Source organism: Centrocercus urophasianus, unplaced genomic scaffold (genome assembly GCF_019232065.1).
Source record: "Centrocercus urophasianus isolate 14NV4802_14NV808 unplaced genomic scaffold, USGS_Curo_1.0 seq_22, whole genome shotgun sequence".
NCBI classification, from domain to species: domain Eukaryota; kingdom Metazoa; phylum Chordata; class Aves; order Galliformes; family Phasianidae; genus Centrocercus; species Centrocercus urophasianus.
The window spans coordinates 9,891,692-9,906,052 of NW_024884778.1; the positions used below are offsets into that span (position 1 = coordinate 9,891,692).

The following is a 14,361-nucleotide window of genomic DNA, read 5'->3' on the forward strand; positions in this document are numbered from 1 at the left end:
CTATCAAAGCACCCAAAGGTCTTCAAATGTGTTTGCCTGATCAGTGCCCCATAGGAGGCTCCCAAGGGAACACACCCATGAGGTGAGTCTATGAGAGCAACCCACGGCATTTGGGCCCAGCTCTGCTTCATGCCCTTAGCAAACAGACCCTTGCTAACAAAGTCAGGAGCTCCCAACCTTGCCCAGCCAATACCCCTGAAGCACACGTACAGGATCACAAAATCATATGAGTTGGAAGGGACCTTTAAAGGTCATACAGTGAAACTCCCTTCCCAGCATCCTTGCCTTTCTACAGGCTGCAGCATGAGCCACGCACAAGGCTCATCCTCTCCACTCTCACGGGGAAGTGATTTGCTTTCACCACAAACAAACCCTGATCATTTTTCAATCACAGCAAGCTCTGCCTACCTACTCACCCTTCTAATCCTGCAAAGCTGGAAGCAAGGCTCTGCTGCAAGGTGTCTTTGAAAAGCGGTGTGAATTTACTGGAGCAGCTCTGGTGCAGCTGTGCCTTCCAGCCCAGGGCTGCTTCACAGCACATGAATCCCCTACACACCCTTTTCCATGTTCCTACCCTATTTACAGTCACAGCAGACCCTGCTAAAGAGCCTGTCCCCTTCTTTCTTACAGCCCCCATCTAGATACTGAAAGGCCGTCCTCAGGTCTCCCCAGAGCCTTCTCTCTTCCAGGCTGCACAGCCCCAGTTCTCTCAGCCTGTCCTCGTAGGCAGGTGTTCCATCCCATGGAGCATTTTTGTGGCTCCTCCCTGGTCTCTCCTGTACTGAGGATTCCACATCTGGATGCAGCTCTCCAGGTGAGGTCTCACAGCACAGAGCAGAGGGGCAGGATCACTTCCTCGACCTTCTGGCCACCCTGCTTTGGAATGCAGCCCAGAATACAGTTGGCTTTCTGGGCTGTGAGGGCACAGTGCTGGCTCATGACCAGCTGTCACCCACCAGTACCCCTAGGTCCTTTTTGGCAGGGCTGTGTTCCTTCCTTACATCCTGCAGTTTGTTCTGACAGCAGCAGTAGCCGCAACCCAGGTGCAACACCTTGCACTTGGTTTTGTTGAACCTCACGAGGTTCCCCTGCTCCCATTGCTCAGCCTAAGTCTCTCTGAACGGCATCCCACCCCTTGGGCACATCAACCACGACACATAGCAAACTTGCTGAGGGTGCACTCAATCCTTCGGTATCACTGACACTCGTCCCAGTACTGACCCCTGAGGGATACCACTTGTTACAGATCTGCATGCAGACACTGACCACCACTCTCTGGGTACAAGCATACCACCAGTTCCTCATCCACTGAGCAGTCCACCCACCAAATCTAATTTGGAGAGAAGAATGTTATGGGTGGACCGTGTCACAAAAGCCTTACTGAAGTTTGGATAGATGACATCGGCAGCTCTTCCCTTGTCCACTGGTACAGTTACACCATCACAGAAGGCCACCAGATTGGTCAGGCAGGATCTGCCCTTGGAGAAGCCATGCTGGTTTTCCCATAACACCTCCTTCTCTTCCATGTGCCTCAGCATAGCTTCCAGGAGGATCTGCTGTCGGATCTTCCCCAGCACAGAGGTGAGGCTGGCAGGCTGGTAGTTCCCTGGGTTGTTTCTACCCTTCTGACAAATGGGTACAACGCTGCCTTTTTTCCAGGCACCAGGGGCTTCACCTTACTGCTGTGACTGCCATACTTGATGATATTTGAGAAATCACACCTCCTTGCTAAAGAAGCTGGTGACAAAATTTTCAAGGGATGCCAGCATCCACTTTAAAGCATCCTGTAATCCAGCACAGAACCTGCATGCCCTCTAAAAACCACACATAGAAGTTCTATCATCAGTCATGCCAATCAGCTATCCTGAGAATCTTAGTCTGCATCTAGCACTTTAGGTAAGGCAAATCAGAGCAAGAAGGGGCAACCAACGAAAGTCTGCAGGACTGAAACATTGCGGCAAGGAGCTTGGAACAAACACTCAGGACTTTTCTGCTCGGTTCCTTCTTCCGAAGTGAAACAAAAAGTAAACCAAGCTTGCAAAAGGGCAAGGTGCACTGAGTGCAGCCCATGTCTACTGCTGTCGTTGGCTGGTCTGAGGAATGGGACCAGCGTGGGCGATGCTGCAGGGTGCTGGGGACAGTCCCCTCACAGCAGGTGACACAAAGGGCTGTCCCTGGAAGGCAGCACAGGGCCTCTAATAGTCCAAACACTTTATCTGTAGCTGAGAAATGATTCAACACTCAGGCCTCTGGCTCCCAACCCAACCAAAGCCGACCAAATAAAAAGAAAGAAAAAAAAAAAAGGAAAACATAATGTATGGCAATCAGAGAACTCCACAGAAAAAAAAAACATTAGCCTCATGGAAAAGCATATTGTTCCCAATGCAGAATATATCAAGCTGACTTATAGATTTTCCTCCACAAAATATGAAACCTGGATCCGAAAGGCTATTAACTCCAGAGAGATCCATTAAAGACGCCTGTCTGCAAATGGTGTTTAAAAGTATTGCATCACCCTGGATATTGTCATGTTCTTTGGTTATGATCTGACTGCGGGTCACACAGTTAAAATTGCCTCCAAACCCTAAAATTCTTGATGTAAAGAAAATAATAATAATGTTCACCAGCCTAGAACACGGACTATTCTATCAGCTCCAACCGAAACCCATAAATATTAATGCATCCATAATTAGCCTTTTTAAATAATGCACCCAAAATTAAACATCAACGCAGTAATAAATCAGTCAGGGCTCTTTGTTGTAGGTTTGTTGGGGAAGGGGGGGTTCTTTTGCTGCTATATAAGGCACATAAAAAGAAATGCCAATTCCCTCGCCAGCTTTTCCCACTGGACCAAAATGTTGTGGCCCCAATTGGACCAATCTGATCCTCTTCCTACTGAAAAGTCTTGTTGCTTTCATTTAGAAAAATAAAAGTCACATCTGCTTTTTGATTTGCAAAATAATGACATGCAGCCATCCTGAGCCAAAGCTGAGCTAATGTTATTGAAACCACAAGACGTGAAGGGAGACAAAGCTCATCTCGTGAGTCAAGGTGAGGGAGAAAGTCAAGTCTGCAGGCTGCCCGCTCACTGCCGCAGCACTCCCCAAGCACAGCCCCTCTCCCAGCACCCAGGGCTGTGATGCAGGAGGTTTGAATGGCCGGCTGCTCGTTGGCCCTTTCTGTTTTGCTCTCTGCCTCCACACCCTGAGCTTTTCAGCAGCATGCTGCTCCTCAGCAGGAGCACAAGCAGAGGTCCTCTGACTCATTCCCTTTGGAGCAGCCGGCACAACGGAGTGTCTGCAGCTCACCTGCTTTTCCCTGGCCAAAAAGCAAAATGCAGCCTGCTCGCTGAGCACGCTTGGAAAGAGCCATCAGCAGTGGAACCCCCTAAGCCGGACTAGATCTTTCACAAAAAAGGCTGCCCCAAAGAGATCACTCCTCATTTGCTTATCTGTAATTACTGATCAGTCTGAGCACCACCATCCGTGGGAGGCTTCTGGCAGCAGAATGAAATCGCTCGCATTCTCCAGCTCCAAATTCTCTGCCCAAACACACCCCAGCATCTTCCCCGACGCTCTGCCTGCAGTTTGAGCACAGTGTCCTCAGCACCTCATCAGCAGCTGCCTGGTAGACTTGTACACTGTGCTTAGACAGCACATCAATAATCCCCACCTCCTCTATTTTATCACATGCATATCTCAAACTGCCTAAAGACCCACGCTTAGAGTAGATTTCAAGGCAGCCTGACAAGAAAGCAAATTCACAATTACTTCCACTGAGGAAATTCTTGGGTAACTGCCCCACGACATGCAGCATGTTCCATTCAGTGTTGCTGTAACTTTCCAGCCCTCCCTCCAGCAAGCCTGGGAAGCAGGTACTGTCACAGGAAAACACAGGCTCTCCTTTTGCCTAGCCAACTCACTCCTATTAACTGTTTCCAGGAATAACAAGATGCTTGGCATTTTCAGTCACATGGACTGCTCCAGTCTGCAATGCAGTAAATTTGCTTTTTCTTTCAAAGCTTTTTCCAACCGAAAGCCCTGTTCTTAAGTGAGGTTCTGCCCTGGTTCTGCATGTTCCCACACATCCAAACCAACTGTGAGCTCTCTGGTCACTGCCCCATTGTTCAAAAAGAGGGTTCTCGCTGCCAATACCGCCGTGCTCAACCTTCCTTTCTGCTTGCAACATCAGCACCCACAAATGGATATCTCTCTGATCAAGTCTCACACTGCCCAGCCCATCTGCTCTCAGAGCACACCCACGGAGCCCAGACCACTTACGATTGATGGACGCTGCAGTTATAGAAAACAAAATCCACAGAGGCGAACTTTTTCCCAGTCTCCTTAGATTTCAGGTAGAGTTTCACCACCCGCTTATCTCCTGAGAGAGAACAAGGCAGAGAAAGGCATCAGAAATGACACAGTGAAATGAACACCCGGGCATGTGTTCAGCCCACGGCTTGTGATGGATTGGAAGGATCTGGGCAACAATATCCACTCTTGTTAATTAACAAAATCCCAAATCTAGAAATAAAAGGAAAGTGCCCATCCATATCCACCCAGCCACTAAGTGGGCCAGCAGGGCCCAGGAGCAGCATCAAGCCCCTTTAGCTAACTACAGCATAGGGACAGATGCCTGCCCCGGGGTACGAGAGTGGCACTGGAGGAGAGTTTAACAGTTCCATGGCCAGCAGTGTCCATAGACATCTACAGAAATTGTCCACAGGTTTGGAATGAGGCTGGCATGCACAGGCTTTGCAGGACTGCTGCACTGAACATTACTGTGTCAGCATGTAGCTGCACCCACGGCTTGGAAAAGAGCAAGGACATCAAAGCATCACTCCTGGAGAAGCAGCAATGTCCTTTTACTCCAGCACCCCAAGAACCCATTCCCACCCTGCTTGGGGCTGGGGATCTCTGCCACAGGTCTGTTCTCCTCAGCGTCTGCCTATGGGGCAAAGCCAAGACAAAGGACACAAGCTCACCACGGCCCCTGGTGATGGGAATGACGTCCCTGGCAGATGGAGAGCTGCAGTAGATCTTCCCATCTTCAATGCGGCTCTCGGACTCAGTGAAGTCTTCAAAGGAGCAGTTGACTCCCGCCGAGAGGTCGGGGACGTTCCAGGCCTGCAGGACCAGCTGGGGGAGAGAACATGGAGCACGGCCTTAGGAAGCTAACAAAATGACTCCTTTGTGTTTGCTGTGTGCAAACAGCCAACAGGAAAACCAGGGGTGCAACACCCCTCCCCGGTCCACACACATGGTCCCCATGCAGGACCTCAGTGCTCAAGCCAGGAGCGCAGATGCAAATGGCTTAGAATCCTGAATGCATCACATCCTTTGCCCTCTGCTGCACCACAAACCATTATGTCTCACCTCTCTGCAGAGACCAAGCACAGTGTTTGGCTAAAGAATGCTTTACAGAAAAGCATCTACTTCTGCAGACATCAAGAGGGAAGGAATTCACCCTTTTCTCTGCAAATTCATTGCAGGGGTCAGCAGTTCTCACTTTACAAAACGCTTGCCTTATTTCTAATTTGAATTTTTCTCAGCTTCCAGCCATTAGTTCTTGTTATGCCTTTCCTTGATAGATTAAAAAGCCCTTTAGTCCCTGATATTTGCTCCTCGTAAAGGCACTTATACTCTGTAATCAAGTCACCTCTTAATCTCCTTTTTGATAAGCTAAGCAGATTGAGCTCGGGAAGTCTCTCACTGGAAGGCATTTTCTTCAGCCCCAACTCATTTACATGCTGTTTACTGAAGGTGCTCAGCCTCCTTTAAGCAGCTGTCTCCGACCCAAGTGCTGCATCCCAGCACTAATCACAGCAGACCCCAGGGTATAGGCAGCTAGCAGGCACAGAGAGAGCAACAAATGCCTTCCAGCAATGCCCAGGGAGCACCAGCAGCCCTTCCTGGGATCAGCGCACTGGGATCTTTTCCAATATCATCACTTCCCAGGACATCTCTCAAAAGCCAGCCTTACTCCTCAAAGTCCAGACCTGGCAGTATCAAATCCACTTTCCCCACTGAGCTAGCACAAACCCTGTGGGGATCTCCCCATCACCCCATAACACGCCACTCCGTTGGTCTCAGCATCCTCTGCAGATCTCATCAGCTGCAATTCCGCATTTGTTTCCACATTACCGATGAAAAGCCAAAGCTGCACTCCAATCCCTGCAGAAGCACTTTCAAAATGTTTCCATTCAGTGACAATTCCCCTCTGACAATGACTTTTTGAGATCTGTCACGGAGCCAGTTCTTAATCCACTTAACACATGCTTTATCAATATTGTATAATGCTAATTTTTAATCAGAATGTTGTGTTGTACCGAGTCAAATGCCTTGTAGAAGTCTAGAGACATCACATCCCTGCAGTCCCTCTTCTAATTCAAGTCATAATTTCATCAAAGAACAAAATGTGGTTTGTTTGACACAAAACTACATTGACTAGCATTAATTATATTCCCATCCTTGATTCTCCATCAGTTGTATCCTGCCTCATTTTTTTCCACTAGCTTTTCTCAGCATGATGTCAAACCAAGCAATCTTGAGCCACTTGGGTCATCCCACGTGCCCTTCCAACAAGAGTCTTTTCTGCTTGCTGGACTTTTCTCAACATCCACTTCTTTATTACAAAGCTCCATCTGCAAGCCAAGGAACTCTTAGGCCAACTCCTTCAGGACTCCTGAGTGCCAGACATCCAGACCTGGCAGCTTGCAAAAGTTTATTGCTAGTATACGCTGTTTTGCATTCTCTTTACAGTGCTAATGGCCTGGAAAATACTTCATGGAAGTACATCATCCTTTCTGTCTGCACAGACAGAGCAGTGAGCTGTGCATCTAAGTCACATCCCAAAATATCTACTACTGGCCGCTGTCAGACAGGATATTGAGCTAGATGGATCTCTGGCCTACAAATGGCAAATCTGATGTTGTTATTTATACTGTGGAGAAACATTTATTGCTTGGTTACATCTTTTCTGAATAGTAATCAACAGTTTTATTATCTGCATCCAGCAACAGGCCGGCCCTCATCAATCCCCTACATTTTATTTGTATCAGATCTCTCTTCTCGTTTCTCCCTATCAGTCGCTCGTTATTTAACTTAATCGCTGCCCTCCCAGCCCTGAGGACTTACCGGGACCTCAGACATGGTGACTGAGATGTTCCTGGGCTGCACGGTGAGCTGCACGCACTGCCGCAGCTCGGAGGCAAAACGCTGGGGCTCATCTGCGCGTTCGCAGCGGTCCTTGCGTGAGCATCTGGGGGGATGAAATCACCAAGAAGAGAAGCTGAGAAATACCCAATGGGGGGATGAGGTGCCCAGCAATGGGCCTCCGGTGCCTGAGGTCAGAACAGAAGCTCCGCTTTCCCTTTGTGCCAGCACCTCTGCTACAGCGCAGCCATGCTCACATCCCTCTCCTCTTCTGTTGCAGCATCCCTGTCAAACACACGCAGCTCCCCAACCCCTACAGAGCAGCCTGCAATGCTCCATCACCTCCTTTACGGAGCAGATGACTCCCTCCCTGCTGCTCTCCACGCTTTCTGCAACAACATTATTTCATTATGGGAAGTGTTTTAATTAAATGCTAGGCAAAATGGAGAGAGAAAGTGAACAACGCACACGTCTTACAGTCCTGTCATAAAATCACAGAAACATTAAGGTTGGAAAAGACCTTTAAGACAATCTAGTACAACTATCAATCCACTCCCACCATTCCCACTGACCATGTTCCTCTAGTGTCACACCTCCACAGTTCTTGCACACCTTCAGATGGTGACCCCACCACCTCCCTGGTCAGCCTGTGCCAGTACCTCACCTCTCCTGAGAAGAAATGCTTTCTAATATCCAACCTGAACCTCACTGGGCACAACTTATCCTATCATCTTATTGCTGTTACTTGGGAGAAGAGGCCAACCCTCACCTCACCACAGCCTCCTTTCAGGCACTTGTAGAGAGCAATGAGGTCTCCCCTGAGCCTCCTCTGCTCCAGTCTGAGCAATCCCAGTTCCCTCAGCTGCTCCTCATATCTGAACACTCTTCAGCACCTCAATGCCTTGCAGCGAAGGTCCTACAGCTGAACACAGTGTTCAAGGCACAGCCTCGCCAGAACTGAAACAGCAAAGGCTCCATTCCCCATAGCTGGGTGTGAGGGGCACCAGCCCTGGTACTTACACATTGTGGAGGACACACCAGCCACAGTGGGGGTCCCGGGAGCCCAGGCACAGCTCACAGCTCTCGTATTGCTCACAGCTCTCTACCGGCACCCGCGTCACCTGTGGGAAAAGGCAGTGAAGGGGTGCCCAAGGGGACAGCTGGGAAAGCAAGGGCTCAAAGGGAATGGATCCACCACCCCATGGTTCCCCATTGGGAAATGCCTTGGACATCACATTTCTGAGTCCGGGAACTCTACAAGAACAATCACCACCATCTCCTGGCCAGCCCAGCAAGGCCAGAATGAGGAAACTTTCATCTTCGCAGAGTTTGGGGAATAGCTCAGCCCTGACACCAGCTTCCAATACCTCCCACACACCCCTGCAGCTGGTAGTCCTGCTCCGAAAGGGTTACCACTCCTTTATTAATTGCTCCTCCAGATTTGATTAAAATCCCCTCGTTCTCCGAGCCCTTCGAGCTCTGTTACAACTGTTCATTTAATTACTTTCCACCAGCACTCTGATAACACCAAGCTGCAGTAGGGAAGAGAGAAGCTTTTATTAAGGAATGGGAAGGAAAAGTGGGGGGGGGACAGGATGGGGGCTTGGGAAGCTCCTCCCCTCCTCTGCTTCCCCAGTCTCCCCTCCTCTCCAGAACCCAGAAACACAGCCTCAATCCCAGGAGCTCCTGTCAAAGGGAGGGAAAGCTGTGAAGCTCCATAGTGAGGAAGATAGAGGGTGGAGAGAGCAATGGGCACAGCACTGGGAGACTTCCACTGCGAGCTGTGGTGTGGCACTGCCCTTGTTTTGAATTTTGCAGCCTACAATTTCTGCCTCACCTGGAAAGCCTCAGGTTTCCTGCAGCAGACCAGAAACCAGAGACAGGAACTGGGAGGAGGGGGGAAAAGATTCTGCCATCCCCGTGGGGCTGTCTAGACAAATGCAAGGCCCTGCTCCAGCATCCTTTCCCCTTCCAAAGCCCCGGGCCAGTGGCCAGGAGTTCTGCAGCACTCCCACCCATGCACACCTCTTCCCATCAGGCAGCGCCCAGCACAACTCCAAACTCCTGAGACATTCCTGAGATAACCCTGGCTGAGAATGCTCTGCCCGCAGAAAAGCTTCCCAAAGAGAAGTTGAGGAGGAGCTGGGGCTGAGATACCAGCACAGAATTGGTTTTCAGGGAAAAAAACAGCCCCTTGATCTCCTTCTCACCGGGGAGGAGCACAGAGTTGCCACCCCTGGGCTGGGCTCTCTCCTCCTCTGCCACCCAGGCTGGATATGGGGAGGAGACAAGGCCAGGCTACGAGGCTGTGACCACACAGCCCGACAGCTCCAAAAAGTGCCACTGCTGCTCGGCACAAAGCCCTGACACAGCGGGGACCTCACCCGTGCTGGCAGCCCTTTGATGGATTAACTTGTAGCAGCAGGCTCTCCAGCAAGCCCAGGAGCATGCAAACTCTCTCACAGCCAACTAAAACTCCTTATCGTGAGCACCAACCACGCTTTCAGGATGACAGCTGCATGCCCATGCCTGAGTTAGATTTGTTCCTTTGGATAGCTCTGAACTGGGGATGGCAGCAGTAGGCACAGAGGTGCACACATGGAAGTTTGGGGACACATCAGCTGTACCAGCTCCAGCCAATGGCTCCCCTTGCCCCAGGGTGCAAAAGCAGCTATTCCAGAGAGAACAGGCTGCTCAGAGCAAGGAGCTTCTGCCCACCTGCAGAGCCTGAGGGCAGGGTGGAGGTTCACAGCCCCACAAGCAGGGATGCCAGCTCTCACAGCAGTCCTTGCTCCTCAGGGCACAGGGATTTCGAGCAGCTGCTACTAACAACTAATGCCCGGGGCAGGGACCACAGGGAGGAGAGGAACAGAAGGGCCATGTCTGGGAGATGTGCCCTGAGGTGGTGTTTTTGTACAAGGGGGAGTAGGGAAGAGCTGAGTGTTCCCAGGTGGTATGATTGAGGCGGGACAGAGGTAGCTGGGCAGCTCTGGTGGCAGCTGGGGCCAGAGCCTGGAGAGCATGTCATCTGCCCTTCCCAGCCATTAGGGTGAGTAGGCAAGTGACTGTCGGGCAGGGGGTTGTCCCCAGTGAGACATCAAAGGATAAAGAAGGAAAGTGCAGACTGGACATCAGGGCAAAGGCAACAAAGACAACAGTGCATCTGAGGGATGCCACCAGCACGGCTGGGCAGGGAACAGAGAGGGGGAAAGACAAGTGACACAGCATGTGGCAGCGGCGCGGCTTTGGGGGCTGCAGCCCCCACCTCTTACCTGCTTCTCAGTCATGGCGTAGAGGTGCTGGCGGTCAGGGCTCAGCACCAGGTCCCGCAGGATGGAGCTGCCTTCATGGGCCACCACGTTCTCATACTGCAGCGTTTGGTGCTTCCTGTCAGCCGGCAAGTCCACCAGGATCTGCAGGAGAGAGCAAGGAATAAGCACAGACCCACGCACCCTTCACCTCTGCCTGGGTGGGGAAAGTGCCCCATTATTGGGATGCTGTCCCCCCTTACTGGAGGCGACAAGCTGTGGCCGCTGCAGCATGGCAAAGCATCCCAGACCCTATCATCACCTCAGCACTCCCCCAGCAGCAGCAGGACCACACACAAGCCACAGGTGAGATGTACACATCCTGCTAACACCAACCCAAGCGGATGGGCTGTGGAGAACCCGATGCCCCCGTCCCCCCCCCCAAAAAAAATACCACATCTCATCCCAAGCACTGCCTTGTCTTCCCAATCCCCCTCCCCATTTGCAACGTTCCCAATCAGGAGCTGGGAAAGCCAGATCCTGTTGTGCAGCTGATTAGCATGGAAATGTATGCGGCTCACAAACAAACCGGGGCCCGTTTAATTAGAGCGACGCCTTTGATTCACCGCCAGCCTCCTGCATGCACCAGTCCCGGATTATTTTTAGGCCATTTTACAAAACAAATGTATTTAATTAAAAAAAGAGACCCCTGAGCAGCTGGGGAGCAGCAGTGCATGGAGGGACCTCAGGACTGGCCTTACTGAGGCAGATACAGCTTGCTGGAGCCCATGCCACAGCCAAAAACACCCTTTCTCTGCTTCCCACCCCTGCTGCACACCTCTACGCCCATTTTCCCGTTACTGAGGGACACTCCCTCCACGATAACCCAGAACAGGTCATCTGTCCTTCAGCATGGTTTGCCAGACCCACCCACACCACACTCCCCATCATCGCTATGCCACATACCACCACATGCTGAGAACCCAAGAGATGCCCAAAGCCCATCCCAAAGCCTCCGCCCGCCCTTCTAGGGGTATCTTCATGCCCACAGCTTCAAGACCACATTCACCTCACTCCAACATCAGAGCTCAAACCCCCAGCACCTGTACAGGGAACATCCCACACAAAGCACCCAGCATCACCCAAGGTCCCCCCAGAGGAGGGTTTTTACTGATCCCAGCAGCAGCATCCATCCCTCGCTATGGCAACGTGACAAATGCACCTTTCCAGCCCTTTTATGGGCCGTAGCTGCGGCGCAGAGGAATCGATACAGTTTTACCCTGGTTCTAAAATAGATCTACGGGTGGATGTCGCACTGGCAGTAATTTTTAACTAGCGGGGTAATTTCCCCATTACATTATTGCACTGCGCAGTGCTGGGAAAGAGAAAGAGATGTATCAAAAAAAAAAAAGCAAAAAAACCAACAGACGTGAAGCACTTCCAGTTAATTTGAGGCTCCAGGAAGGACCTAAAAATAATCGCTGTAAGCAAAGAGGCGGCGGCACACGGAGCGCTCCGGTGGGGTCTGCGATGCACACAGCTCCCACTGCTGAGGATGTTCTAATTGCAGGTCTGGGGGACAGCCAAAATGAGGTTTGAAGACCTGGGTGGGCTGATTGGGCCATAGGACGGCAGTTTCCCAAAGCTAGAGGATGAGATGAGCAGCATCAGTTACTGGCATGGGGCTGCTCCCAGCCCATGCCCACCTGCGGGGCCAGCGGTGGCTGGGGCAGGGGGAGAGGATGTGCTTTAATCAGAGCAGCCCCCTCGGAAGCACGTGCCTTCCTGCCCACCCTGCTTCCCTTCCACCCAGGGGAAAAGACATTTACCAAAAAAAAAAAAAATCTATTAACCTTTCTCCTCATCCTGACGCTGATATAATTACCCAATACTAATAATTACTTGCACTAATTTCTCGCTCTGGATTCCTGCCCTTGCTCTACCTGTCTCCGCGCAGCAGAGCCGGCTGCTTCAGGCTTGAGCTTTGCTTCCTATGGGGCTGGAAGGAATCACAGGGCTACAATGAAATGAAGGATGCTACTGCCTCTCTCCAGCCCCACTGAGGCATTGGGGTGCCTCTACTAGCTGGCATCATCCCAACCACTGCCATATCCTTGAGCTCTGGATGAGTCATGCCCTCCTCGTGTGGGCTTCAGACAGGGAGGCTGACGATGGATGAATGGAGCAAAGCACCCTTGGGTGGAAGACACCACAGAAATTAAGTTGGTGGTTTGTGCACACAGCTGGAAATTCAGTTGTGGATAACAAAAAACACTCATCAGAACAAAACTTATTTTGCTTAAATAAACCCTTTGCTTTCTCACCTGCTCCCAGGCACTCTTCTTCACAGAATATCCCCAGTTGGAAGGGACCAATAAGGATCACTGAGTCAACTCCTGGCTCCACACAGGACCACCCAAAAACTAGACCATCTTCCTCCCAGCCTGTGTATTTCACCCCTTGACCTATACGACTTCAAGGAACCTACAGTGGCAATGTGCACAGCTCGGGGTTGAGAAGCTACCCAGCTTGGCAAGGCAGGTGGTGAGACCACAGAATCATTAAGATTGGAAAGACCTCTAAGATCACCAATGCCAACCCCCACCATGCCCATAACCACATCCCTTAGTGTCACATCTCCAAGGTTCTGAAACACCTCCAGGGACTCATGACTCCACTTCTCCTTGGGCAGCGCCATCACTGCTCTTTCTGAGAAGTATTTTTCCCGATAGACAACCCAAACCTCTACTGGGTCAACCAGAGGCTGTTACCCCTCGCAGGCAGAGATGAGGGGACCCAACAGCAGCCATGGGCAGCCCGGCGCTGTACAGCTCAGCCCCGGCACAGGCACAGCGGGTGGGGAGCGAGCACAGCCGGTGAGGAAAGCGGCTGCCAACATACCAGGGCTGCCTTTGGATTTAACAAGCAGCAGCAGCAGCAGCCAGGGCAGACTGCACGGCACAGCTGCACGGCACCGCGGCACAGAGACAGTGACCAAGAGAGGAGCTGGAGTCACCCACATCCCTGCAGGGGGACACCTGGTTCTCCCACCCCCTGCCCGCTGCCGGCAGCCCCCTCCTCTTGGCACGAGAAGTGCTCGGTGACGCTTTGTGCTCTGCTCTTATCTGCGCACGGCTGTGATTAATGCTCAGCGGCTGGCAGGAGAGACGAGAGGAGGGCGCTTTCGCCCGCCTGCCACACTTCAAAGGCAGGGACTTATCTGCCTCAAACACACTCCGCAGCCTTTTCACGGGGACCCTTTCCAGTTCCACGGGGCTCGCACAGAGCTGACAGGCAAGGAGAAAGGAGGGCTTATTTACAGGAGCGCGTTTCAAAGCCTTCCCCGCTCTCTCCCCAGTACTCACCGGGGATGTAGCGAGTGGTAAACCCGCAGGGACAGCCCTGTGCCACAGCTCTGCAGAGCCCAAGACTGCAAGTGGAGGGTGACAACACACGGGGGGCCCCAAGGGTCCCCATGCTGCAGAAACCTCAGTATCATGCAAAATACCTCCCCAAGGCCAGACAGGACCTGCTCAGCCCCAGCTGACCTGGGGCGGAGGTGACAGCTGCTGGGGAGCGTCACCCAATACCACACAGCCCAGCTCAGGGCAGGAAGCAGAGGATCCTATGTCCAGCCCTGTGCATGTGGCCTGGGCTCACCCCGAGGCAGCCGGGCCCCCAGCACCCCCACATGCCTTCCCCGCACCCTCAGCCCCAGGGAGCAGCAGCACAGCAGCTGCCACCCGCATGCCCTTCTCTAGTTTCCAAAATGAGGTTCCTGCATCAGCTGCTTTAGGAGGAACGCTCCTTTCCCCCCTCTATCCCTGCTCAGCCACCTCGAAAATGCAGGACTAGAAGCAGCTGTGAGGCTGCAGCATCAGCTGTCCTCGGGGAGGCACAGTCGATGCAGACAGTGCTTTTGGATAGGGGGTGCTGGCTGGGGACAACAGCAGGGACAA

The 14,361-nt window shown here is 51.9% G+C and overlaps 1 protein-coding gene across 3 annotated transcripts in view; it reads right to left on the bottom strand.

Moving 5' to 3' along the window:
* PLXNA1 (plexin A1) overlaps positions 1-14,361 on the bottom strand; it is a 94,941-nt gene that overhangs the window by 49,867 nt on the left and 30,713 nt on the right. For all 3 annotated transcript variants that reach the window (XM_042823200.1, XM_042823198.1, XM_042823199.1), the window contains exons 4-8: positions 10,427-10,567; positions 8,175-8,275; positions 7,137-7,260; positions 4,985-5,138; positions 4,281-4,380 (exon numbers count right to left, since the gene is read on the bottom strand). In XM_042823200.1, the coding sequence (XP_042679134.1) occupies positions 4,281-4,380; positions 4,985-5,138; positions 7,137-7,260; positions 8,175-8,275; positions 10,427-10,567 (620 nt within the window). The remainder of the gene's footprint in view (positions 1-4,280; positions 4,381-4,984; positions 5,139-7,136; positions 7,261-8,174; positions 8,276-10,426; positions 10,568-14,361) is intronic.